Source organism: Drosophila persimilis, unplaced genomic scaffold (genome assembly GCF_003286085.1).
Source record: "Drosophila persimilis strain 14011-0111.01,24,50 unplaced genomic scaffold, DperRS2 tig00000002-arrow-pilon, whole genome shotgun sequence".
In the NCBI taxonomy this organism is placed as follows: domain Eukaryota; kingdom Metazoa; phylum Arthropoda; class Insecta; order Diptera; family Drosophilidae; genus Drosophila; species Drosophila persimilis.
Genome location: NW_020825289.1, coordinates 12260802 through 12285828, shown reverse-complemented (window position 1 = coordinate 12285828; position 25027 = coordinate 12260802). Strand labels below are relative to the sequence as shown.

Below are 25027 nucleotides of genomic sequence, written 5' to 3'. Positions count from 1 at the left end.
CACAATGAAAATTTACAGACCTGCTTCATTCGGTCCATTTTCCGGCTTCTAACCGACCGAACGAAGAGAATACCTAATACCATCGAATCGATTCTGTTGCTCCTTCATGCAGGGCTCTAGTACAGAAATTTGCAACAGAAATCGCCAAATACTGCATCTGACACGACTACGTTTTTCTTATTTATTTTGATTGTTTTACGTAAATTAACTTAAATTAAGATAATTGTAACATCAGCATAGAATATTTACAAAATGGAAATACTACGAGAGGAATTGGGGATGCAATGCCGTGATCAATGAAGCATGATTCTCTTTTGGTGGAAGATGTGCAACCTGAGGATAGATCAAAGAGAAGAGAAAAGGGGAATGCAAAACTAAGGAAGGGGGGATAAAAAAAATAAAGCGATATGAAATTTTGGAATTGGCGCACGATGATGTAGAAGAGTAGCTAAATGGCATTTCGTTGTGGACTGCGGTGGCGACTCAATCTATCTGCGACGCAGATGCATCATGGACTCCAGCGAGCTGGGGTCCAGGGTGGCGGCATGCTCCAGATCCTCGCTGCTGGCGTTCTCCTCGGCCACGTTGACGAAGGTGCTGGAGAGCTCCCCGTTCAACCGGTTGATACTGCCCGTGCCGATGTCGTACATGAAGATCTCCTGATCCGCGGACGAGTCGCTGGATCTGCAAGGAAAACGGAAAACGGGTTAGCTCTGCTCCATCCAGTGGATGGAATGGACATTTACCTGGTCACCAGCAGGACCACGGACTGCAGCTCGAGGTCCGTACGCGCCTCTTTCTCCAGCCAACGCTTGAAGTTGTCCTTGGTGGGCTTCTTGACGAGGGTTTTGATGAGATCGCCGCCCAAGAACTTGACCTCCTTGTTGTCCACACTGCGCCCCTCACTGCTCGTCGTCCCCGGCTGGGCCTCGACGGGCGCCAGGACCACCACGCTCACAATCTTCTTGCCCTGCAGCTCCTCGCTGTCTGGAATGGGGAACTGGGCTCCGTTAATCTTCAGTGGCAGGTAGCGGTTGTACTGCTGTCGCTCGGTCAGGTCCACGGGGGTCACCACGGTGGCATCGGTGCGCACGTACTTCTCGCTGACGCTCTGGCCCTGTCCCGCATCATAGCGTACCACCTTTACGTCCAGATTCTGCTTCTGGGGCAGCGAGTTGCTCTGCTTGACGCGATCGATCTGCTTCTCGCTGAGCGCCACCTTGTCCCCATTCGGCTTGACCACGGTGAGCACCTTGTTGGTCTCGGCAATCTGGGCGCCACCGCCGGCTCCATAGAAGTGCTGCAGATGCTCGGCGGGAAGGTTCTCCAGGGCAATGTCCCCTTGCTTGTCGTAGTCGAGGATGGAGATGTCGTCGTTGTTAAGGATGCCAGAGGAGAAGAGTTGCTGGCGCAGATCCTCGGGCACTTCGTCGGGCAATTGTAGCAGCGTCTGCGAGGCCTTTCCATTGGGAGAGGAAGCAGATGAGGCAGCTGGCGCGGGAACTGGAACTGAAGCTGGAGCAGCACTTGGCTGTTGTTGCTGTTGCTGTTGATGTTGCTGTTGCTGCTGCTGTTGCTGCTGCTGCTGCTGCTGTTGCTGTTGCAATTGTTGTGGCTGTGACTGCTGCTCCTGCTGGTTTCGCTGCTCGAGCTCCTTGAATACATCTGAGTGGAAGGTGGACACGCTGAAGGGCGAGTGGTCCGTCGAGGGAGCGGTGATCTGGGAGGCAGCCGGCTGCCTGGGCTGCTGGGCAAAGTTTGTGCTGGCCTGGGCCTGCAATGCGGCGGTCTGAGAGTTTACATGGACTACGGGCTCGTTTGCCAATTGGTTGTAGTGGTTGTAGGTCACATAGTTGGCCGATGGGGGCACGGGTGTGACTACCATTACCTTCTGGCCATGCGTGGACTCCGCATAGACGGGAGGCTGGGGCGAAGCCTCGCTGGGAAAGCTGGCGAAGTGAGATTGCTGCAGCTGCTGCTGTTGCTGCTGCTCTTGGATACTCCCTGAGCTTGCGGTTATGTAATGGCCGGAGACAGGCTGTTGGGCAGAGGGTGCGAGATTGGGAGCGGGCACATCGTGGATCACCTCATTACGAGTGCTGCTGTAACTGAATTGCTGCTGCTGCTGCTGCTGCTGCTGCTTCTGCTGCTGCTGCTGCTGCTGCTGAGGATGATGATGATGTTGCTGCTGTGAGGGATTAATGGGATTCTGCACGGTCTCAATGATGTGCTGCTCATACTTGGGTATGGACTTCAACAGCTCTGTCTCCTTGGATGGCTTTATATCAAAGTAGTTGAGGGTGCTCTGAATGGTCTTCTGTTGCTGTTGCTGTTGCTGTTGCTGTTGCTGCTGGCGCTGCTGCTGCGATTGTTGGTGCTGCTGCGGGTAATATTCCGGCACAGGCGTGGGGGAACGCACCACAAACTGTGGCTGCTGCACAAACTGGGGCTGCCGAACAAACTGGTAAGGCTGTGGCACCTTCTGTTGCTGCTGTGGCTGATAATGTTGCTGCTGCTGCTGCTGCTGGTAGTTTGCGTTGTCCAGTTTTACGGGCAGCGGCAAGGGCTTCACGTGCGTCGTGGGAGCTGGCGTGGGACGGAACTTGATGGGATGATATGGCGCTGGACTCGGGCGCGAGGATAGGTCCTGCGTCTTGGGCGGAATCGTGGGGAAGAATGGCACCTGGACCTGCTTGTTGGGTGGCTTCTGGTACTGCTGCTGCTGGTGTTGCTGACTTTGACTTTGGTGATGCGACGGATACTGCTGATTGTGATTGATGTAGTATTGCGACTGCTGGACCAGCTTGTTGAAGATCGTCTGGGATGAGGTGGAAGGCAACTGCTGCTGCGTGATGCTTGGGCGCGACTGCTGTGGCTGCTGGAGCTGTTGCTGCGGATGTTGCAGTTGCGACTGCGACTGTTGCAGTTGTTGCTGTGGCGCTGGCTTCTGATAGGAGGGAGGAGGGCCCACCAGAGCGGAGGGTGGTCTGAAATAGTTGCTGCCGTGCTGCGACGGAAGCTGCTGCTGGCTCTGGAAGTGCAGGTTCGACTGCTGGTGGAAGTTGTTCGAGTTGCCTCCACTTCCAAAGAGCAGATTGCCGATGGGTCCGGGGCTCCTGCCAAAACTGCTCTCCCTGCCGTAGTCGGCGCGGGTGTTTCCGGAATAGCCGCCATCTGCCTTGAGGTTAGTGGCGCTCACTGGGAGCGGCAGAGCCACCACCTGGCGCTGAATGCTCTCGGCATCGTGCTCCTCCAGAATGTGCCCAGTCTGGTGTTTGTTCTCTGCCCCGAAGGAGACGTGGATTCCGGAGTTGCTGTGGAACTTCTCAGAGTCGGGGTGGATGATGGTGCGCAGGGTGGTGGGTTTCAGCGGTGGCAGAGGGGTCACCGGATACTGGATCACCTCCTCCTCCTCCTCCTCTTCCTCCTCGTTGTCGTCGTTGTTCAATGAGGCTATCGGCGACTCCAGGTGCAGCTTGTTGTTCTGGTCCTTCTTGTAATTCACATAGAACACGTGGACTTTCTCCTTCTTCTTCTTCTTCCTGGTCACTATCGGCTGGGCAGGCTCCTCGGCGAGTGTCTCATTGGCATCCTTGATAATGATCTCGATTATGGGCTCAGGCGCCTCCAGGTACTGCGGGTATGGCGCATATGCCGGACCAAAGTGTCCGGGATATTGAGCTGTAATTGAGGGATATTCAAAGTGAGTCTTCTGCTTTTTGCCATGATATTCCACCTACCAATGGCGTTCTGTCCGCTGTAGTAGCCAGTCTGGGGGTAATAGCTGGCTGTGTTGTCCACATAGCCGGACCTCCTGCTGGCTACCTCCGGATACAGATAGCCGGCATTGCCAAAGTCGAAGAGCGTCCTCTTGCCGCGGTTCTCGCCAGGATTCACAGGTGCCTTCAGCGCCTTCGATTGCCGCGTGGTGGCAGCTGTGGACGATGGCCTTGCAGATGGCGATGGCTGCTTAGTTGGCTTCTCAGCCTCAGCCTTCGGCTTGGACCCGCTCTTTGGCTTTGCTGTCGTGGTGGAAGCAATGGTAGTGGTCTTGGCCGTGGTCGTGGAAGCTGCTGCGGCGGCACCAATGGCCAGCAGCGTCAGTGCCAACTGCAAATTGAAAAGAAAGTTTCAACCTATTACTCCAGCTCGCTCAAATGCCAAAATATTTAATTAAAATTCCGTGAAGCTCAAATTTATCCGCTAGATACATATCTCGATTAGGCAGATGCCACAGCCCGAAAAGCGAAACTAATTCGGAAGGAGACTGTTACGAAATATTTATACAAGCAGCGATGATATTTTTGGAATTCGCAAGAGCTCCATCAAATTAAAACCTAACAAATTACCAAAGATACGGACCAACTCAAACTAAAATATCTGAAATATATGTGTTAAGTGAAAAAAAAACAATAACAAATGGCCTCCTCGTGGAAAATCACAAAAATTCCAACAGACTTTCGATTTCCAAAAAGATATTCCTGCAAACTTGAAAATATTTTAATGGATTTAGCTTGAGACAAGGTCGAGACCCCGACCAAAAGCAGAGATAAGCAAACACTTTTACCAGCCGCAAAACGTACTGAAGATGGCAGAGCCAATTTGTGAATTGGCCAAAAGAGGCGAATTAAAAACGCAATAAAAGCGAGCATCAGAAATTAGCCCAACAAAGTGGGACTGGATGGATGAATGGATGAATGTGTGCTGTCGTCTTTCCATCTTTGCATTGGGTCAATGTCAAGTGGAGGCTGCGGCTTTTGCTGGGATGGAGATGTGGCTGAGATTGAGTTGTTGACCACAGAAACGACACGCCGACGGCTCGATGGGTTAAAGGCAAGGCTAGACCTCACCTCAAGTGTTCCAGCCTCTTTTGGCGGTTAATTTTTGCCCGATCGCGATATGGTTAATCAGTGAATCAGCGAATCAGCGAATCAGCCTAGCCGTGTCAGCCGTGTCAGGGCATTGAGTCATCACCAGTCACGGGCTGCCCGGCCTTTCTGGCTTAGCCGTGAAAGTTGCCCTGAAGTGCGGCGACGAATTTCAATTGACCAGACCAGACCAGCCTGCAGCCTGCAGCCCCAGAGAGCAGCCAGTAGTGAAGATACGCCCTCGCAAAAATGCCAGAGAGACAGAAGGAAAATGGGGCTTGCCCCATTCTGTTTCACTTGGCCGAGGCTCAGTTTTCTCAACTTTCCAAACTGCATTTGGCCTGCAGATGTCGGCCGCACTGTGTGGGCGCTTGACATTTGATTTGTATCTGTATCTATATAATGGGGTACAAGTATATAACACATTTTGATGGCTGAGCCGAAAGTGAAGTGAAAATAATACACACTCAACCGACAATGAGAGTTACCCACATTCACATCCACATCCACATCCAAATCCCCACCTCTACGGGCACTTCCACATGCTGGGGTCTAACCCAGTTGTCGATTGGCGGTGGCGTATACGCAATCTCACGGTAGTTGCTGCTGATTATGGCATCTTTGTCACATTGTTTTGGCCTTTATCTGAGTACCTTAGGTCCGTGGATTGGAGCCATGTCAAAACGGAAGCTGTGAGACCGAGTTTTGACAGCTCCTGAGGCAACCTTTTGTTGCTCCGACTGGCTTTTGTTTTTTCTATTTCATAGGTATCTTTGGATGTTGTCTCAGCACGCACTTTGACAGCATATAATTGCAATAATTAGGTCCAGTCCTACACTCACTTTCCGGATAGACCATGCGTATTTTCGGGGGGTTATGCCATAACATAACCTTTGTGCGCGACATATGCTAATCGCGGACATTGTCAAACCCACACAAACAGTCCGATTATCCAACTGTGACTTCCTATACAAACTGCCTGCTGTGCAGACAAAGTCACAGCCAAAGCAAAAGATATTACCATACTTGTCCCTCTAACTGACCTACACCTCAAGCCGTTCGGTAGTCCCATCCCCTCCACTCCACTCCACTCCACTCGACTCTAGACTAGACGTCGTACAAAGAAAGCCAGCCAGTCACACACTCTGCTGACCACATACAATACACATACACAATAAGCAAATGTCAAAGATTTGGCAAAACAATGATGCACGGGGGGAAATATGAAACAGTAGAGAAATAATCAAATCAACATGGGCATCGACAGCAGCTGGCGCGAACAGCCGAAAGCAGTTCATGAAAAGAAAGATGCTAACAATGGGAGAAAGTTTACACACCAGCCACCAGTCAGTAAGTAAGGCAAAAAGCCATCAAAATTCATCTCGAGCCAGAGTCAGGGCCCAAAATTGTTCGAGAGCTGAACCCAAACTCACACATTAACATAACGAAAATGTTTACAGGCCAATAAATCTGATGTCAGCCGGGGAACTCTCCGGAGTTTTCCTCCATTTGGCCAGAAGAATTATGCAATGCGCCAAACGAAGAAGAAGCCGCCGAATCTTTGGCAAGCATTTAGTGGGCAAGTGTAAATCAAAGCCAGACCCAAAGTGAAGATGTTGTGTAATGGAAATGGCCAAACAAGCCAGTGGCATGGACAACCTGAAGTTGACCGCAGGACTAACAACTTGTGGCATGTGGCATGAGCCGCCAAGTGGCAGCCACGCGGGCTGCTTGGATGGCTTGGATTGCTTGGTGTCTGTGCTGACGAGCGGCACGTTTTACGGTGGTTTTTTTCAGCTTTTGCTGCTCGTGTTGGCGTTCGCCGATTTGCCAAGTGAAATCTTACAGAGCTCCCACTGCTGCCTCCAGTTGGGGCTGCCGCAGCCGCAGCCGCAGCCACAGCCACAGTCAAGTTGCAACTGACAAATAGCTGAACAAGTTCTCATGTAAATTGTGTTTATTTTCGGGTGCTTTGTTGTCTAGACACACAGTTACTGCCATTAGCCCCTGGCAATCTCATCTCATGCTCCCGATGATGAGCAGTTATGATATGTGCCAGTTGATCTGCCATTGTTAGTCCGTCAGCCATGTGAATGCGAGTGGATTGGCAACACCAACACACCAGCATGTGACACGGCACAATTATTCTGGCCAACAACTTGAGAGTCATCTCTGTGTGAACCACCATAACCCCCCGCGAACGAAGGCAGTTAACAGAGTCTCTTGGTGTCTGAAACCAAGAACTCCGGGCCGGCGAACTGTGGCTTGTCTGCGGGCCAATTACGCGAGTGAGCCAGGAGCGTCAGTCATCGTCAAATGATGCAAAAAGTTGCAAAAACCTAATGTCCATTCAAATTATGGGGAAGCGTATGCCATTGCTGGGACGGGTCTGAGAACATACGAGCTCGTCCAGCCCTAACTGACATCATTTCCGATAGTGCCCAGTGTCCATAGTATCCCCCTGCTAGTGGCGGAGAGGCGAAACCGAAGCGGATGTAAATAATGCGTCACTTTCTCGTTCGTTTTCTCGCCAAAATGCCGACAATCTGGTAAATCCTTATAATTAAATCCCAGGCCCTGGTTGCATAAGAGGCGGCTGACACTGCGACTGAGACACTGAGACACTGAGACAGCTGTCCAAATGGAATAACTGTAGCGCGACCAGCAGGAATGAAGAAAGGAAGTGAGTGCTCGAATCGGGGTGTAGAAAATGTGAGACTTGAGAAAACAAACGAAAGACTCAAGCGACAAACGTGGCATGCGAGCCGAAATGGTGTAAAAAAACGGCATGTACGAAAATAAAGCATTTATCGTTTTTTATGCAGTCATTGTGTTCCAGAAGTGCCACCAGCACCACCAGCCCCACCAGTGAAAACGGAAGTAAGCGACACGCCAGCGGGTTAAATGTGGACCAGGCTATAAACACTTTTGGGCGCTTCAGATAAGGCCAACACGATGGGAGGCAGAGATGAGAGATGAGAGATGATGAATGATGAATTATTAAATTAAATGAAAAATGAAAGTGTTTGTATGCTTCTGCTGCTCTGTTGCTCTGTTGCTCTGCTGCTCCGCTGGGGTCGAATCTACCTCAACGTGACATGAATTGGCCGCGAGAAAGCGGGCCAGCAGATGATATTGAAGAAGGTCCACCTGGCAGCCTCAATGGCGGCAACGTGCCGACAAGTAGCAGGTTTTCGTGTGCGTGCTTGGGCTCGGAGCATCTTGGAGGGGGGGGGCGCAGAGCAGTGCGTGAGGGGCCCGCCAGCCAGGCTGATCTGCATAATGGGCACTGGAAAATGATGGAAGATGATGCAGCACTGCACGCCGGGCGAATGTAAAAGTTGTCCAACCACTCCAAGGAATCCCAGCCGCAAATGAGGCTGGTCTCTGTGAACGTGTGGTAGCTCTCGAGCTGATTGCGCCTTTCCTTCTCATTCCAATGGGGGCGCAAACAATTGTAGCAGACTGTCACCCAGAGATCTCAATTCGTAATTGTAATTTGACCAACTTTTGTTGGGGGCTCGGGCTCGGGCTCGGGCTCACGATGCAATCCCCGCTCTGTCACTGGGCATTTCATATTTTAGCACTGTGTCAATTGCAAATTGCCGAGTAATAAGCAAATTGAAATGCAATTGAACGAATGTTGCGTATGAGCGGCGGCGACAACAGCCGGGTTATGCAAACGACAGCTAACAAAGTCCAGAGTCTGTCCATGTGTGTATCCGTGTGTCTGCAGCCACTGGTAGGCATGTAAGTATCTATGTCCACAATTGGTTACAAGCAATCGGCTAGTGCCAATATTGTCGCCGCCAGCAGGCTAGCAGACAAAAGACTTAGGCAACGAACTGGAGAGACACGCTTTTGGGGCGCGAATGTGCAAATGGAAATGGAAAGGAGAATCCCATCCCAATGCAGCAGCCAGACGAAACCAATCAAACCCAAACTAATTAACAAACCCATCCAAAACTGACTTCGGTTGAGGGCGTTCAGTGGCAGCAGGCTCTAAAAAAAAGCTTAAGATTTTGGTGTGTGTGTTTTGCTTTTTTTAATTAGTTAAGCGCTGAGCAAGGTCGTTGCATAAAATAAATAAAAATCGAATAAACAATCAGTAACCCTCGAAGAAAAAGTGTGCATAAATTAAACAAACTTGGTCGCCGCTGATAGCCATCCGGAACCGCGATGAACTCTGGCCGCATTTTTAGGCTATTCATGACGCACTATTATGCAATGCTCTCTCCCTCTCCCCCTCTCTCTCTCTCGCTCTCTGTCTTCGGCGGCGAATGCCAAAAAAAGAAAGAAGCCGTATAATTATAAGCCGCAAACAAGCAGGGGCCCACAAATTAGTAGACAACCTAATCGACATCCGAGCAATTTCGGATCATCATTAATATTCATGTGAAATTCATGTGCAGCCCGAAACTGCAGCTCAGGTCAGATTCCAGTCCAAGATGCTGGTTACTTGAGTAACATTTAATTAAAATAAATATCTCCGCATCATCCATCCAACCAACCACCGAGTTGTGGATAGTATTGTAATTACGCTACGAACAGAAAATTGTCTGCGGTCGAAAAAAGCATTCCAAAATATATGATTTTCGTGTGTCTCCTCGCGGAGGTAGCTCTAACTCCATCGCGGTACAGGTACATTCACATTTGTCCAGCTAAAAACTGGCTGCTAGCCGCTCGTCTTCAGTTGCAAAAGTTTTTCCTTTTATTTATAACCATTTTTGCCGCTGAATTTCGGCTGGACCGTCCAGGCCGGCCAGCAGCAAGCGCATCTTTCGATTTCAATACTCGTAATGGAAATAATTGAGCTGCAGTGGGAAGTGAAGATGAGAAGTGAAAGGTGAATTCCTCCTCCATTTCGGGACGGATCTGGTAGGGCTGCATCTGGGGCCGAAGCTGCAGATTAGCTGCACTTGTCGTCGCAGTTGAAACGAAACTTTCTGCTGACAATCTAGATACATAGTAATAATCGAATCGGAGACAGAGCCAAAATAATGCCAATCAACTTTCTACACTCCAAGCGGCAGGCAACAAATGGTCGGTTTGCATGCGTGCAGCATATTAAAATATGCTCAGCCTCGGCCTATTTGGGGGCACTGGAGAGTGGAGATGGGGCCCAGGGGCAGCAGCAGGTGCTGAAGTGTGCGGTGTCGTGAGCATAGCCATAGCCATAGCCATACCCATACCTATAGCATTAGCCCCCAGCCAGACAGCACAGAAAGTCAGGCGGTTCTTCCCCCTCTTCCGCCTTTTGTCCGCGCAAACATCGGGCAATGACAGTCAGCATTTTCCTTTCTATGCGACTGAAAATTAGCCATGAAACGGTTTTCTACACAACTGAAATAATGTTTATCTGGGCCAGCTTTTGACATTTATTGTACGAGTACCGCTGCTCTTTTCAGTCCGAATTGCAATAGTTCGATAAATGAAGCGCCTTACAAGACGTTTTTGTAAAGGTTACCCACACACGTACACACGTACACACTTGCACATGTGATGGACTCAATGGCAGCCGCAAATGATCATCATGGGTGATTTTTCGGCTGCAAAAGTCTAGAGTCATCTTTGGATGCCTCTGCCTTTGCCTTTGGCTTTGCACAACCAATGGAGATGGAGATTGAAGCCAAATCTAATGGTCGTTCGGCGCCTCAATTTTGAAAGGCAGACGAACGTGCAGAGACAGAGGCAGAGACGGAGGCAGAGATCAAGATGGAAAGGAGGACAGTTGGAGCTCTCATGTTGGTCTTGCTGATGATGCAGATGAAGATGTTTAATGAGTTCAGCCAGCTGCCACACTAGGTTCTACCCGTGCAGCTCGTACTGCTGATTGCATGCAACACGACGTTGCAGAGAAACGATTGGGCAAGCGATAGGTAGAGAATTCAGTGGATAGAATCCCCTCTATCTTATCTAATTGTGTGAGTAATTTCCAATAACAATTGGGCAAATGTGACCCAGGGAATATCTCCGATCAGAGCCAGTGGCAGCGCTAACAAGTGCAAGGGAAACAATGAGACAATTCGCAGGCGGGGCACACACCGCACACCTTCCACCACATGCCGAGCCATTCGGCTAAGAGATCCACCAGATAGGGCAACATTTCTTCGCGTAACAAGAGCCAAGTTGAAGTCTGGAGGCAAGAGTGCTGATTGCTGACTGCTGAGTGTTGAGGCAGCCGGAAGGCAATTTACACTTGGCTTACTCCGGCCTGCCTCTCCCTTCCCCCCAGCTCGCCACCATGCAATGACACTATTTGTCAATGTCAATGATGGGGAATGCCTCCTCGGGGGGGCTTAGGGCAGGTCGCACGCCCGTAGGGGTCAAGCAAGCGTTGACACCTCTCCAAGTGGTTGTTGTTGCATAAATTCCCATTTAATTGTGAGGTAAGTTTCTGAGTTGTTTTGTTTTTGGTCCGGAGCCGACTTACCAGCAATGGCAGAATTCTCATCGCGACAGGATGAAAACTAATTCCTAATCCGAATGAGGCAGCAGCTGAAAATTAAAATCGTCTCGATAAGCACAGGGAAAACACACTGATTGGAGTTAAGACTGGAAGTATATCTCCAGACTGGCACTGCACCCACTTTATTGGTATATCCTTGTGGCTATATTTCAGGATACACGCACAAGCACAAAGAGACACGCGCGGAGCAATTGAGGGAATTGCAACCAGGCCGAGTCGCTGCCGAATTGTAACTGAAACTTGAAGTCGACGGCGGCTCGCAGCTTGGCCAAAACGAAGACGAAGCAACCGCCAGCGAGAGAAAGAGAGAGAAACGGAGACAGAGAGAGCAGAGACACTGCTGAAGAAGATACTCTTGCCATGCTCCCCACGAGGTGAGTTTGATACTCTGACGACCTGATGATTCCAATACCGGACTCAAGCATTCTCAATCAAAGCATCGAAAGTGAATCTGGATGCCAACGGCTCATTTCAGCCTTACTTTCAATGGCAACTGCTTCAGCCTCCAATCTACTCCTATCCGATCCACTGGAATGGAGTGGAGGAAACGAAACGAAACGAAACCGAAACCGAAACCGAAAGAAATGAAAGAGAGTAGCCCCGAACTGAAGCTGGAATTGTGCCGCCAGACAGTTAACCGAATCTACAACAATGCCCTGGTCAATGTGTGTTAAAAACGCCGGCAAAATGCCCGACAAACAAGCCCAAAGTGGGCACATTACCGCTAAGAGAGCCACGCCAAAAATACATGCAGTCCGCCGAAAAGAAGAAAAACAATACATCAACACAGAAACACAATCGAAGACATAATGAGCAGATTGTGCAGATTTCGGTGGCTCTGGGTTTGTTTATAGCTCCCTGGGTTACAAGCAATTTGCCAAGCCTGTCCAAGAAGTGAAAGGAAGTGAATAAAGAGAGCCGACCCAATGGGCGTTGGCCTGGGAAAACGTTCCTATTCAAATATTTAACATTTAATATATAGTACAGGGAATATTTAATGTAATATAAAAAGTACTGTAGGGCTTATAAGAATGTGGAAACATACTAGAATCTTTGTAGATCCCACAACTCAGAAGTTGCGTGAAAGCTTACTGGTAACATAAATGTACCAACAGTTTATTATCCTTTATTTCCTTTTTTGTGACGCAATATTTCAACATTTAATGCCACTCAGTTTTGATAAAAATAAAAGACTTCTCTGAATAGAAACGAATCAGCGGAGATTCTTTTTCTTTACAGTAGTCGTCCAGCCGATGAATCGGCTTCATCCCAATTGTTTGCGTATTGAAATAATATTTACTCCGAACAAATATTGAACAATGTTAATCTGGGGTGGCTGTGGAGACACAGCCAGCCATAAGCTGTAAATTAGCCACGCACTGGCACTTGCGCACACTCCATCCAAAGTCGTTGCGGCCAAATCGAGTATACGCAGCGTGGAGCGAGACATTTTTGTAGCTGCAGTTGCAGCTGGAGATGAGCTGGTCTCCCTCCAGAGCTGGTCATGGCCAGACAATTTGCAGTAACCAAAAATCAATGACCGACCGGTTTTGCATAGGCTTTCAGTGTTTTGTCGTCGGTGCTGGTTGTCGATGGTAACGTAACAACTTTCGCTGAAACGTCATTCCCAACAGCAGCAGCAGCAGCAACAGCAGCAGAGAGCCAAATGGCAAAAGGCAGGCAAAGAGATAAAGCCACGATATCAGCACGAGATGATGATGAAGCAGAAGAAATTCAGTTCCAGTTCGGCCTCCTCTTCGCCTTCTCCGACTGCTGGTCTGGCTCTGTGTCGTTTGTTCGCCATTAAGGCGACATGGTCTAGACCAGTTTTGGAGGAGCGAAAATTCGGAAGTGCAGCCCCGAGAGAGATTTCGAGTGGCATGCCAGGGAAGCGACTCATTTGAATAATTGAAATCCACTTGCACTGCAATTAAGAGCACAAAGCGAAATGTTTGCATTTCCACACTTTCGATGAGGAACGGAGTCAAAGTCAAGCCGAAAATCGAATGCAATGAGCTTGACTATGCCCAAATTGCCGGAAAATTTCATTTCAGCAATCGAATTGTTTTGGGTCTGTCTGTCTATCGCTCTCATCTGCATCTGCTGAACATGCCAAACATTCAATCGCATTTGAATTGGAAGTGCAGCTGGAGCCGGAGCTGGCGTTAGAGTTGTTGCCCGGCTGTGGAGCGGAAGTTGTTAAGAGCCCCACAAGCCCCCATTCAAATGATGCAGTCTCACGCGCCTGAGCCGAGCAACAAGTCCAACAACTGGCTGTGCGTGGAACCGCTTACATTCTCACCGTCCAATCAGTCTGAGAGAAATGTACAGTCGCTAATTACCCTTGCATGGGTCGTGCCCTGACGTTGCCCCTCTGCAGGTTTCATCAGGTTTGAACATGAAAAGTGCATGCCAGCACATCTCCTTCTAAACAGTGTCCGACACTGGTTGTGCCACAGAAATTGGCGACCGGCCGGATTTTCAAACAGTTTCGCGATGACTTCAGAACGGCTCGTTGTGGCTCTACTCTGTCTCGGGCAGGTAACTGCCCAACTGTCCATTTTAAGCATTCACGAAGGAGTAGACTTGGAGGAGAAGTTGCTAAGATTGCTTCTGAGACTGCGTGTGGAGCAGAGCTTTGACACTCTGGTCATCTACGGAGAAGAATGCGCATTCCATTCAATGCTGAGACACTCGTTGGGACCCACTGAGCTGGTGTCCTCAGGAAGCACTGAATCCGATTGGAACTTTAGCAGCTCGACACTAATCTTGAGCTGTGGAGCTAGTGCTGAGAGGGAGGGCAACTATCGCACCCTGATGAAGCTGCAAATGAGAAGGCGTTTGCTATACCTTACGGAAGACAATCAGCCAGAGGAGGTCTGCCACAACTACTCTCTCAAAGAGCAATACAACATAGCCATGGTGAAGGCGGACTTTGTTCAATCAGGCAGCATCTACACCTGTCGCTGCTTTCAAGAGCTCAACTTTGAAGAGCTGGATCTATTCGACCATAAACCAATTTTTGTGGAACAATTCAGAAATATGCGCGGGGCCACAATCAAAACTCTGGCGGATCAATTGGCCCCCCGATCTATGTCGTATCATGATGAGAAGACTGGCGAGGAGAAAATGGTTGGTTACGTGGCCAATCTGATCAATAGCTTCGCCCAGAAGGTGAATGCAACCTTGGACTTTCGTTCCGTAAGGAAGGATGGCGAGAAGACAGAGTCCGTATTTAAGGACATAGTAAGATGGGTGAAGGAGGATCGTTTAGACCTTGGCACCACCATGGTAAGCTCTCTGCAGGTACTGAATTTGGATTCATTCAGCTATCCTTATTTGCTGACATCGTACTGCCTGATGGTTCCGATCCCCGCCAGGCTGCCGTACAACCAGATATATGCAGTTATAGTAGATCCACTTGTGCTCTGCATCATCCTCGTTCTTTTCTACCTGCTCTCAGCTCTGCTGATCTACAGCCAGCAATTATCCTGGCGAGGCCTCACCCTGGCCAATATTCTGCTGAACGACAAGAGCCTGCGCGGCCTTTTGGGCCAGTCGTTTCCGTTTCCGCGAGACCCAAGGAGGAACATGAAGCTCGTCTTCTTCATTCTGTGCTTCGCTAGTCTGATGATCACCACCATGTACGAGTCGTATCTTCAGTCGTTCTTCACGCGCCCTCCGCCTGAGCCATCGATCCGCACCTTCCAGGATATAGCCAATTCCCGCCACAAGCTCGCCATCAGTAGATTTGAGATGAACGTTTTGTCCGCCCGTAAAAGTTCCAATATTCACCTGATACGCAGGAATCGTATTTGTGTCCTCGAAGATCATGAGGATTTCGTGCTTCTACGCAATTCATTTAATGACAGCTACGTTTACACGGTAAGCGAGGATCGCTGGAGTACCTACCAGGAGCAGCAGAGGATGTTTGCGCAGCCCTTGTTCTACTACTCACTCGATCTCTGCTTCAATCGCTTTCTGTTTTTCCATATCCCACTGCGTCCCCACCTGCCATACCGGCACCTCTTCGAGGAGCACATGCAGCGGCAGCAAGAGTTCGGATTAGTGAAATTCTGGAAGAGCAGGAGCTTCTTCGACATGGTAAGGCTTGGTGTTACGCCCATGAGGGATTCCAGCCTGCCGCCATATATCAACCCGTCCATTCTGGTGAATGACATCTCCTGGATACTGAAGCTCTATGGGGCAGCCATGGGTATAAGTTGCTGCTGCTTTATCCTCGAGCTTTGGTTTTGGAGAAGAAGGAGAAAGCCGCACAATGCCATCCTCCAACATTAATTCAACCACTTATCTCGAGCCCATCTAAAGCGTTTATTTGCCGACCTATTCGGACTAATGAATTTTTAATAAAGCAGCTAATTGCCCAAGCACGGACACCGCCACGACCTTCACAGCTGTGCAGCCATGTCCACACCCGACCGTGTTAACAAGCTGCGAGGAACACGAAAACTGCATGCCAGGGAATCAACCAGGGGCTGAAACACTAGCGTTACCAAAAGTCTATGCATCGAGGGATTTCTCAACAGTTTTGCTATGGCCTCGCTGGGGATTGTCGTCCTCCTCTTTTGCCTCGGAGATGTTGGTGGCCAACTCTCAGATATCACCAATCGGAGTGAGTTGGACCTGGAGGAAACATTGCTGCGCCTGCTTCTGCGACTGCGTCTTGAGGAACACTTCGACACTCTGCTCATCTACGGACAGGAGTGCGTTTTCCATACGCTCTCCAAACGCCTGGAAGCGTCCACTGTGCTGGCGTCCTCGGGCAGCTCGGACTACGATTGGAACTTCAGCAGCTCGACACTAATCTTGAGCTGTGGAGCTAGTGCGGAGAGGGAGGGCAACTATCGCACCCTGATGAAGCTGCAAATGAGAAGGCGTTTGCTATACCTTACGGAAGACATTCAGCCAGAGGAGGTCTGCCACAACTACTCTCTCAAAGAGCAATACAACATAGCCATGGTGAAGGCGGACTTTGTTCAATCAGGCAGCATCTACACCTGTCGCTGCTTTCAAGAGCTCAACTTTGAAGAGCTGGATCTATTCGACCATAAACCAATTTTTGTGGAACAATTCAGAAATATGCGCGGGGCCACAATCAAAACTCTGGCGGATCAATTGGCCCCCCGATCTATGTCGTATCATGATGAGAAGACTGGCGAGGAGAAAATGACCGGTTTCGTGGCGAATCTGTTGAATAGCTTCGCCCAGAAGTTAAATGCCAGATTACAGCTGACTTCGGAACTTAGATCGAAGGTCGGAATACTTAATTACTATGGGAACATATCCAAGTGGGTGGATGAGGATCTTCTCGATATTGGAATGTCCCTGGATACCACTTGGATAAGATCGAACTTCGACACGATGACCTATCCGTATGTGACGGGAAGCTTCTGCTTTATGGTCCCACATCCGCCCAAGGTGCCATATCGACAGATATACACGATGATTGTGGATCCCCTCGTTCTGGGGATCATCTTCGTCCTGTTCTGCTTATTCTCGCTCCTCCTGATCTACAGCCAGCAGATGTCCTGGAAAGGTCTCACCGTGGCAAACATCCTGCTGAACGACAAGAGTCTGCGCGGCCTCCTGGGCCAGTCCTTTCCGTTTCCCCGTGACTCCAGCAAACAAATGAAGCTTGTCTGCTTCCTGCTGTGCTTCGCGAGTGTGATGATGACCACCATGTACGAGGCCTATCTGCAGTCCTTCTTTACGAGTCCGCCGCCTGAGCCCCTGCTCCGCTCCTTCAACGATGTGCAACACTCCCGCTATAAGGTCGCCATCAGCCAAGCCGATTTGAAGTTGCTGCTGGCCTCCGGATTTCAAGGAATCCACCAACTGAGCGAAAATCGCACCTGCGTCTTTGAGGACTACAACGAGTTTCTTAATCTGCGAGAATCCTTCAATGCCAGCTTCATCTTTCCGGTAACGAATTTGCGCTGGCACACCTACGTGGAGCAGCAGAAGTTCTTTGCCGAGCCCGTCTTCTACTTCTCGGACGACATTTGCATCAACCGTTTCTTCTTTCTCGCTGTGCAGGTGCGCCGGCACCTGCCGTACCGCGAGCTCTTCGAGGAGCATATGCTGCGGCAAAAGGAGTTCGGCTTCCTCAAGTTTTGGATAGACAGAAGCTTCTACGACATGGTGAGGCTTCGCCTGACTCCGCTGAAGGACTTTAGCTCGCCGGAGGCCTTATGGGATGCCATTTTTTTGGAGGATATATCCTGGATAATGTCGTTGTACATGGTTGCTATGCTGCTTTGCTGCTTTTGCTTTGCCCTGGAGCTCTGGGTCTCCCGGTTCTGGTCGAAATGGGGGCGATGCAGAGCCCCGAATTGAGGTCGACGCAGAGATACATACGATCTGGAGATCATGGATATTGCGAGTCACTTTTTTACCACATTTTCTTTGTCTGCCTAATCTGAAATAAATTGAAAAGCTTCTTTAGCCAAGTTAATCTAATTCTGGTCCGATTCGCTGTTGGCTTAGCAACCTTCGCCAAACAAAGGAATATTGAATAGAGATTCGCCACCTCCGCAAAATAAATGATAGCGGATATGCTGATGCGGTTGTTTCTGTTGTCGCTGATATTCAAATAGACATCGAGTCATCGCATCAGGGACTGCAAACATTGAGACAATGCTCAATTTTGGATTTTGATCGATACGCTTTATTGATTTTGATGTGGTTTTAAAAGACAATCGGATGTGTCTATCTATATCTGTCCATCTATAACGATTGTGAAAACCCAAATGGACGGACGCAATGTGCATTCCAGGCGATGAGTCGACCCAATGAACTGGCCAAATATTCGATGACATCTCACATGATTTGATCTTACATAAATATGGCCATAAACGGACGACAATGCGGGTGTTTGAGTCGCAGTCACAGACGCAGCAGCAGCAAAGTCTGCGATTATGCAAAACCCGAACTGGCTACCATCATAAAGGCGTTATAATTTGTGTTTATTTGGGGCCAACTTGCATATTTGATCCGCATCATAACTCGGTTCGTCACTTTGGCGCCACTTTTGACGCGTGCTGATTGGAATTGGGATTGGGTAACGGAACCCCAAGCACCCCAGTGGGTGATACAATACAATGGTCTGACACTGTCATCGCCGGCGGGATTTTCGAAATCTTTCACTTTCAATTTAGTGGTAATGAAATCTCTGCTTAATATAGAGTAAGCTGGATCATAAATCATGGCCTTAAATACGCATGTTTGAGGTGCGCATCATTATGGTTCCCAGGTCCATCAGTTTGATTTGTCATGGGAAGCCGTGATCAGATCGGATCTGAATCGGATCTCTTGAAACCCCCGATGCAATGCCATCGTTCAGTTCAATTGCTCCACCTTTTGACATTTGCAAAAGGCTTTCGGAGCGAAACGAAAGTATCAGACAGTCAGGTCAGGCCAGACCATGGTCCATGATCCACTATCTGGCAATCTCTGGCAAGCATTTCTCAACTGCAATCCCAATTCTATTATTATACGCTGTCGACTGCCCATTCGCATTGACGGATGATGACCATTTCTCAGCTGCTTGTGCCTTCTTCAGGGTCGTTTAGATTAATAGATTTCTGTGGCTGAAGCCATTATGGCGAGCGCCTTAACCACAGTCGGCTCACATGTGGAACAATGTCTGGCAGCAGTTAAACTGTTTTTCGTTTGTTGTTTTTAACCCTTTTTTATTGTATTAATGAGGCCTCGTTTGGAGCTCCACTCATTATTCAATAGAGTAATTTTTTTAATTATTTATCGAGCACTTCTGCTGTTTACCTAAACGTATTCGCTGGCTCTTGACGGTGGCTGATTTTCAATCCGGTTGCGGCTCATAACTCATAAAAGCAAACTAATTCGACCTCTAGCATTAACTATTTCACGAATGTGCTGAAAATGCATAATTTTCGGTGGTAATAAAGGGTGTTTCGGTTTAGGAGGTGTTAATTTCTCGAACGAAGCAACCAATCTGTTTCAATGCCGGACTTGATGCATTTTTACAAACTTGTATTTTGAGGTCACACACGAAATGGAATTCCAAAGTCTGCTTGCCTCTCGCTACCCCTTCTCCCTGTCTGTCTTTCGCTGTGTCGGTCTCTTTCTGCTTTGGAGGTGTTTTTCGTCGGGGACCGAAAAAACAAAGGCCCAGCCACCATGCCACCCTCTCCAAACTGGCTAAGTAATTTATTTCCTTCCTAGTTTTTGTCGCTCACAGCTATTAAAAGAGTTTTAGCGAAGATTGGCAAAACAGTTGCCACCTTTCAGCGGTGCAGCGGTTCAGCTTCCTACAAATGTTTTCGCTCTCTGGGACCCCGCCGAAACTCCAATTACTGGCTGGAGAGCACTTTGAACTTTTGCTTGTGGCTGTGCCGGCTGCTCGTCCGCCCGCTGCTTTGGCCCATTGCGTCTCCCGCAGCGTCACCAATGCGTATACGTAACGTATTAAATATGCGACCGGAGAGCCAACTGCGACGACCGTTCGCAATAAAGATTCGTACGTTAATTACTGAAATTAATCACAGCCAGCTCCAAATGAGCTCCACTTAGATAGAATAGTTGGCATCATTTCGCAGAATTACAAAATGAAAGTTGGGTCGAGAATACACCCCACTTGTCAATTAGATATAACAAAAATGTAATTTTAACAAGCAACGGCAACAACGAAACGAAAGAAGCAACATCAGCCCCAACGCTCACCTCTCTGACTCGCTGTGTTGCATGTCAAAGGTAGCAACAGGTTTTTAATAGGAAATCCATTTTGTCTCGTTTCAACAACAAATGAACATGCAATTTGTGCATTAAGGGCCAGAAAAAGTGTCAAGTGTGACAGTTTCGAGGTAGTCAGTCACTCAGTCAGTCCCTTTCGCTTCCAGCCTCGCTCTAGGCACCATTTTAAGTGATATGAGTTTCCGCTTTTTTAAATAATTGCTATGTCAACTGGGCAGCAATGTGGGTAGTAAAAGTGTCTGGCACATGATAACTTTATTTATGATTTATGTCTTCGCACCAACCGAAAGTCTAAGGCATGAAAATGCAAAACACTTAATTTTTTCGCCTAATTGAACAATAAATTAGTTTCATATACATATTCTGAATCTTTGGTTTGAACGGCCCGCCAAGGCGTTGCCTCTTCCAACAGGTCTGGTTTCATAGCATACTTTTGGGAGAATATACGTAAAAATTTAAGAATTGGTATTATTTTGTTTTTATATTTCTTATCTTGATATACATAATTGTATACTACTATTTATATAGTCTTTGTTCATACATACTGTATTTTCTTTTTAATTTGCATAGAATATAACGCTATTGTACAATTTTTCACCAAAAAACTAGTTCCGAAACATTATTTACAACGATAAAATCCGGAAGAGATACATTAGGCACCCTAGGATATTATATAATTGAGGACATGTTTGTCATCTGACGAAGTCTCCGTTATAAAGCTATTTTAACGAAATTTTTCAGTTCCAGGATCTCAGTTGCTATCCTCTTTACATAAAGGGGGGTCTAAGTGGGCTAAGTTCGTTTTTTCATCGGTATATTTGCGGTATTTCTATGGTTCAGACGGCCACACTGCTGCTCCCTCCTGCATCGAAAAAATGAGTCGTAGTTTTGCATGGGCATGGGCAAAAACAGACAAGTCAAATGGCAAGGTTCGTACGAACCTCACCTCACGTGCGAGAAAAATATACCTTGAAAACAAGCCGTTTTGTTTTCAAGATATATTAAGCAAGTGGGGTGGCTTTTACCTTGCACTTGTTGCGTTTTCTGGGCCGTTTTGCCTGTTTTCCATACCCTCTTTATCGACCTATTAACGAGTAACATGTGTTAAAAATTGTTGCATCCCGCGAATTGAATTTTTAAATAACAGCAAAAAAAAAATTAATGCACAATAAGCTTACAAGTGTCGCCACAGTTTGAAATAAGGGATATAGTGCAATCACGTGATGAAAATACGCCTGAAAGACGCCCTCGTCCAACAGTTTTACAACAACAAATGGGAAGGCGAGGGACGTCGGGGTCGTCGCGCTTAGAATTAATATTTCCATTTAGTCTAGTTTAAGCCACTAAAGCGGGTGAGCGGCGCTATTCAATAAGCGCTGCTTCTAGAAACGAGGAAAAACTGGGATTCCTATTCTCATTCGCTTTCGCGCACAGCCATTCAGATCTACGAACAAAAACATATGCATAGCAAACCAATGCCCGTGCGCCGTGAGTGTGTATTTTCGCCAGCGACTCGACTCCGTGACAAATGAAGCTAATAGTGTAGGAGAGAAACATTAGCCAGAGACGAGGAAGACGGATTCACAGCCACGTCTGCGTCTGTGGCGTTGCAATTGAAAGTGACCAGACCAGTGCTACCTCAACCCCAAAGCAACACCCACAACCACCAAGAAAGCAACCAGAATGCTGCCTCGGTTTCGTTCCTTTTATGGCAAACTAATCATATTCATACTGGTAGCCCTGTGCTTCATCCTGTACAGCAAGGTGCAGCAGCAAAGCGGCGATGAAGCGCCTCCAGTTCGAGCAGCCGCCCTCCGGGGCCACGCTCGAGACAGATACAACGCATACGCTGAGAGCGAGAACGAAATCGCTCGACCGGCCACAGTGTCCCCCTATGAACAGAGCATCCAGCTGGACCTAGAAAAACAGAAGATTGGCCTGGGCGAGCAGGGAGCATCAGTGCACCTGTCTGGCAAAGCCAAGGAGCGCGGCGACGCCATCTACAAGAAGATCGCCCTAAACGAGGAACTGAGCGAGCAGTTGTCCTACAACCGCAGTGTGGGTGACCACCGCAACCCCTTGTGCCTGGCGCAACACTTCGATTCCAGTACTCTGCCCACTGCCAGCGTGATCGTCATTTTCTACAACGAACCGTACTCCGTGCTGCTGCGGACCGTGCACAGCACGCTAATCACCTGCAACCAGCAGGCCTTGAAGGAAATCATCCTTGTGGACGATGGCAGTGACAACCCCGAACTGGGGGGAAAGCTGGACTACTACATTCGCACCCGCACTCCCCCCGGCAAGGTGACGGTGCTGCGCCTGAAGAATCGGTGAGTGGCTGAGCGGAGCGGAGAAAGGCCGTGAATCCATTTTACAAATTGTTTGTCTTACGGCTAGGAAAGTTCGGCTATTCAGCTATCGAATCGCTCGTGGCTTGCCATCATTTGAATAACTAGTTTGTGGCCCAGTGCCGTGTCAGACGCGGTGGAGCATCTTCTTTAGCAGACAGCATAATGTCAGAACCGACAAAAGCTCAAATAACCAAAAACACCAAACACAGAAAGAGGAGAAACGAAACGAAACGGCAACCGTAAAACCAGTTCGTCAAGTTAAGATTTTGTGTGTTTTTGGGCTTGACTTTTTGTAACTCTCAGTCGGTTTCTGCGTACACTACACTGTGCCACAAGAGAGGTCGGGGTAGCTGCCCCTGAGCTTCGTACGCCCAAAGTTTATCTTGGCGATGTTGGAGTGTGCGGGCTTGCCGCTTGGCAAAGATTCGAAGGCGGCTCGATGACCCAATAAATTTTTTTCTTCTTTTCATAGCACAGTTAACAAAAATGTACATCGATTGGCTAAAGAAAGTTTTGGTATTTCCCATTTAGATTGGGACTGATACGCGCCCGTTTGGCCGGAGCCCGCATCGCCACAGGAGATGTGCTCATCTTCCTCGACGCCCACTGCGAGGGAAACGTGGGCTGGTGTGAGCCGCTGCTGCACCGGATCAAGGAGTCGCGCACGAGCGTCTTGGTGCCCATCATCGATGTGATAGATGCCAATGATTTTCAGTACAGCACCAACGGCTACAAGTCCTTCCAAGTAGGCGGATTCCAGTGGAACGGTCACTTCGATTGGATCAATCTGCCAGAGCGGGAGAAGCAGCGTCAACGACGCGAATGTAAACAGGAGCGAGAGATCTGTCCAGCCTATAGTCCGACCATGGCCGGGGGACTGTTTGCCATGGATCGACGTTACTTCTGGGAGGTGGGCAGCTATGACGAGCAAATGGACGGCTGGGGAGGCGAGAACCTGGAAATGTCGTTCAGGATCTGGCAGTGCGGCGGCACCATTGAGACGATTCCCTGCTCCCGAGTGGGTCACATCTTCCGCGACTTCCATCCCTACAAGTAAGGCAAAAATCATCCGCTTCTATATTGAGAACAAATTTAATTTAATTCCTTCACAGATTCCCCAATGACCGGGACACGCACGGCATCAATACGGCCCGCATGGCCTTGGTGTGGATGGATGAGTTCATCAATATATTCTTCCTCAACCGGCCCGATCTGAAGTTCCATGCGGACATCGGAGATGTCACCCACCGAGTAATGCTTCGGAAGAAGCTACGCTGCAAGAGTTTCGCGTGGTACCTGAAGAACATCTACCCTGAAAAGTTTGTGCCCAACGCGGATGTTGTGGGTTGGGGCAAGGTGAAATCTGTCAGTTCCAACTTGTGCCTTGATGACTTGCTGCAGAACAACGAAAAGCCCTACAACGTGGGCCTCTATCCGTGCGGCAAGGTGCTCCAAAAGTCTCAGCTCTTTTCTTTCACCAACTCGCAGGTGCTGCGAAACGAGCTCAGCTGCGCCACAGTCCAGCATAGCGACTCACCACCATACCGGGTGGTGATGGTGCCGTGCATGGAAAACGACGAATTTAACGAGCAGTGGAAATTCGAGCACCAGCATCTGATCCACAGCAACACGGGCATGTGCCTCGACCACAAGGGTCTCAAGACCGTCGACGATGCCCAGATGGCGCCTTGCGACCCCAACAGCGAGACGCAACGTTGGACCATCGAACACTGAGGAGGAGGCACTGGGAAGACAGGGATTGCGATGGGGACGGGACCAAACCAACTGAGAGAAACTGACTAACGCTGACTGAGCAGCACAGACCCGAATTCGAATTAGAGCCAACAACTTGTAAATACATAACCGAATTCTAGAATCATATATTTTCTATACGCTGTACGTGTATACCACGACCATTGAGAGGTCCGCCGATCACCGGATCGGTAGCTAGTGCAAATCGAAATATATTTAAACAAATCAAAAGCAGCGGCGAATCAAACACAAACAAGTCACCTAGAAATCTAATAGGCATAACAATTACCTGTGTGTTGTGTATTTTGTGTGTATAAATATAATTAGAACAAGTTGTAAAATAGAACGTCGGTACATCCTACGAGTATGTAAATGCTTCACCGATAATTATAATCGCAATGTGATCACGGAACGATGAAAGCGACGCGATGCATGGCAAAGTGTGTAACAATTGCATTCCACGGATGTAGAGTACGGACGTAAGGGAATCATCCGCTTTCATCGAAAGTCTCCTCGAATAACCAACTATGTAAACTGTAAACTAAAAGTGTTGTAAGCATTTATCTACTAATATACCTTTTTTGCCATTTGTTTTCATAAATAAAAAACACTTCCAATCCAAGTGGAAGACACACTTGGTCTTCAACGTTTGACCTCGTTTTCCTATGCCCCCATACACCAGGTCAAAGGCGTTAGCCTTGGGGAAATGGGACCAGTTACAACTAGCACCAGAGGCCGAGTTCAAGGCTACCCTACCCCGCCGATGTATTTCACAAACATCAACAAGATGGGAACGAAACAGCTGTGACAGCGTACAGAAATAAAGTCAACTC

At 48.6% G+C, this 25027-nt stretch overlaps 4 protein-coding genes across 4 annotated transcripts; 3 read left to right on the top strand and 1 right to left on the bottom strand.

Moving 5' to 3' along the window:
• Nucleotides 1–488: 488 nt before the first annotated feature.
• On the bottom strand, nt 489–11322 carry LOC6602108 (nuclear factor of activated T-cells 5). Its single transcript, XM_026986126.1, has 5 exons — nt 11302–11322; nt 3741–4110; nt 1581–3681; nt 747–1526; nt 489–684 (listed from the first exon to the last, which is right to left on the bottom strand). Exons 1-5 carry the CDS (start codon nt 11320–11322, stop codon nt 489–491), a joined length of 3468 nt encoding a protein of 1155 aa, XP_026841927.1.
• A 2511-nt stretch (nt 11323–13833) lies between these two features.
• LOC6602109 lies at nt 13834–15636 on the top strand. Its single transcript, XM_002027087.1, has one exon. It carries the CDS (start codon nt 13834–13836, stop codon nt 15634–15636), a length of 1803 nt encoding a protein of 600 aa, XP_002027123.1.
• Nucleotides 15637–15891: 255 nt separating this feature from the next.
• Nucleotides 15892–17694, top strand: LOC6602110. Its single transcript, XM_002027088.1, has one exon. The coding sequence runs from the start codon at nt 15892–15894 to the stop codon at nt 17692–17694; it is 1803 nt and encodes a 600-aa protein (XP_002027124.1).
• Nucleotides 17695–21195: 3501 nt separating this feature from the next.
• On the top strand, nt 21196–24840 carry LOC6602111 (polypeptide N-acetylgalactosaminyltransferase 1). Its single transcript, XM_002027089.2, has 3 exons — nt 21196–22421; nt 22974–23495; nt 23555–24840. Exons 1-3 carry the CDS (start codon nt 21772–21774, stop codon nt 24174–24176), a joined length of 1794 nt encoding a protein of 597 aa, XP_002027125.1. The 5' UTR covers nt 21196–21771; the 3' UTR covers nt 24177–24840.
• Nucleotides 24841–25027: the final 187 nt, after the last annotated feature.

Excerpts from the sequence above, each read along its gene's own strand:
- LOC6602108 (XM_026986126.1), bottom strand. The coding sequence starts at position 11,322 with ATGAGAATTCTGCCATTGCTG. Across the intron at positions 4,111-11,301 it reads TGAGAATTCTGCCATTGCTG|TTGGCACTGACGCTGCTGGC; the intron begins GTAAGTCGGCTC and ends TTCAATTTGCAG. Across the intron at positions 3,682-3,740 it reads CAGCGGACAGAACGCCATTG|CTCAATATCCCGGACACTTT; the intron begins GTAGGTGGAATA and ends CCTCAATTACAG.
- LOC6602109 (XM_002027087.1), top strand. The coding sequence starts at position 13,834 with ATGACTTCAGAACGGCTCGTTGTGGCTCTACTCTGTCTCGGGCAGGTA.
- LOC6602110 (XM_002027088.1), top strand. The coding sequence starts at position 15,892 with ATGGCCTCGCTGGGGATTGTCGTCCTCCTCTTTTGCCTCGGAGATGTT.
- LOC6602111 (XM_002027089.2), top strand. The coding sequence starts at position 21,772 with ATGCTGCCTCGGTTTCGTTCCTTTTATGGCAAACTAATCATATTCATA. Across the intron at positions 22,422-22,973 it reads GTGCTGCGCCTGAAGAATCG|ATTGGGACTGATACGCGCCC; the intron begins GTGAGTGGCTGA and ends TTTCCCATTTAG. Across the intron at positions 23,496-23,554 it reads CGCGACTTCCATCCCTACAA|ATTCCCCAATGACCGGGACA; the intron begins GTAAGGCAAAAA and ends ATTCCTTCACAG.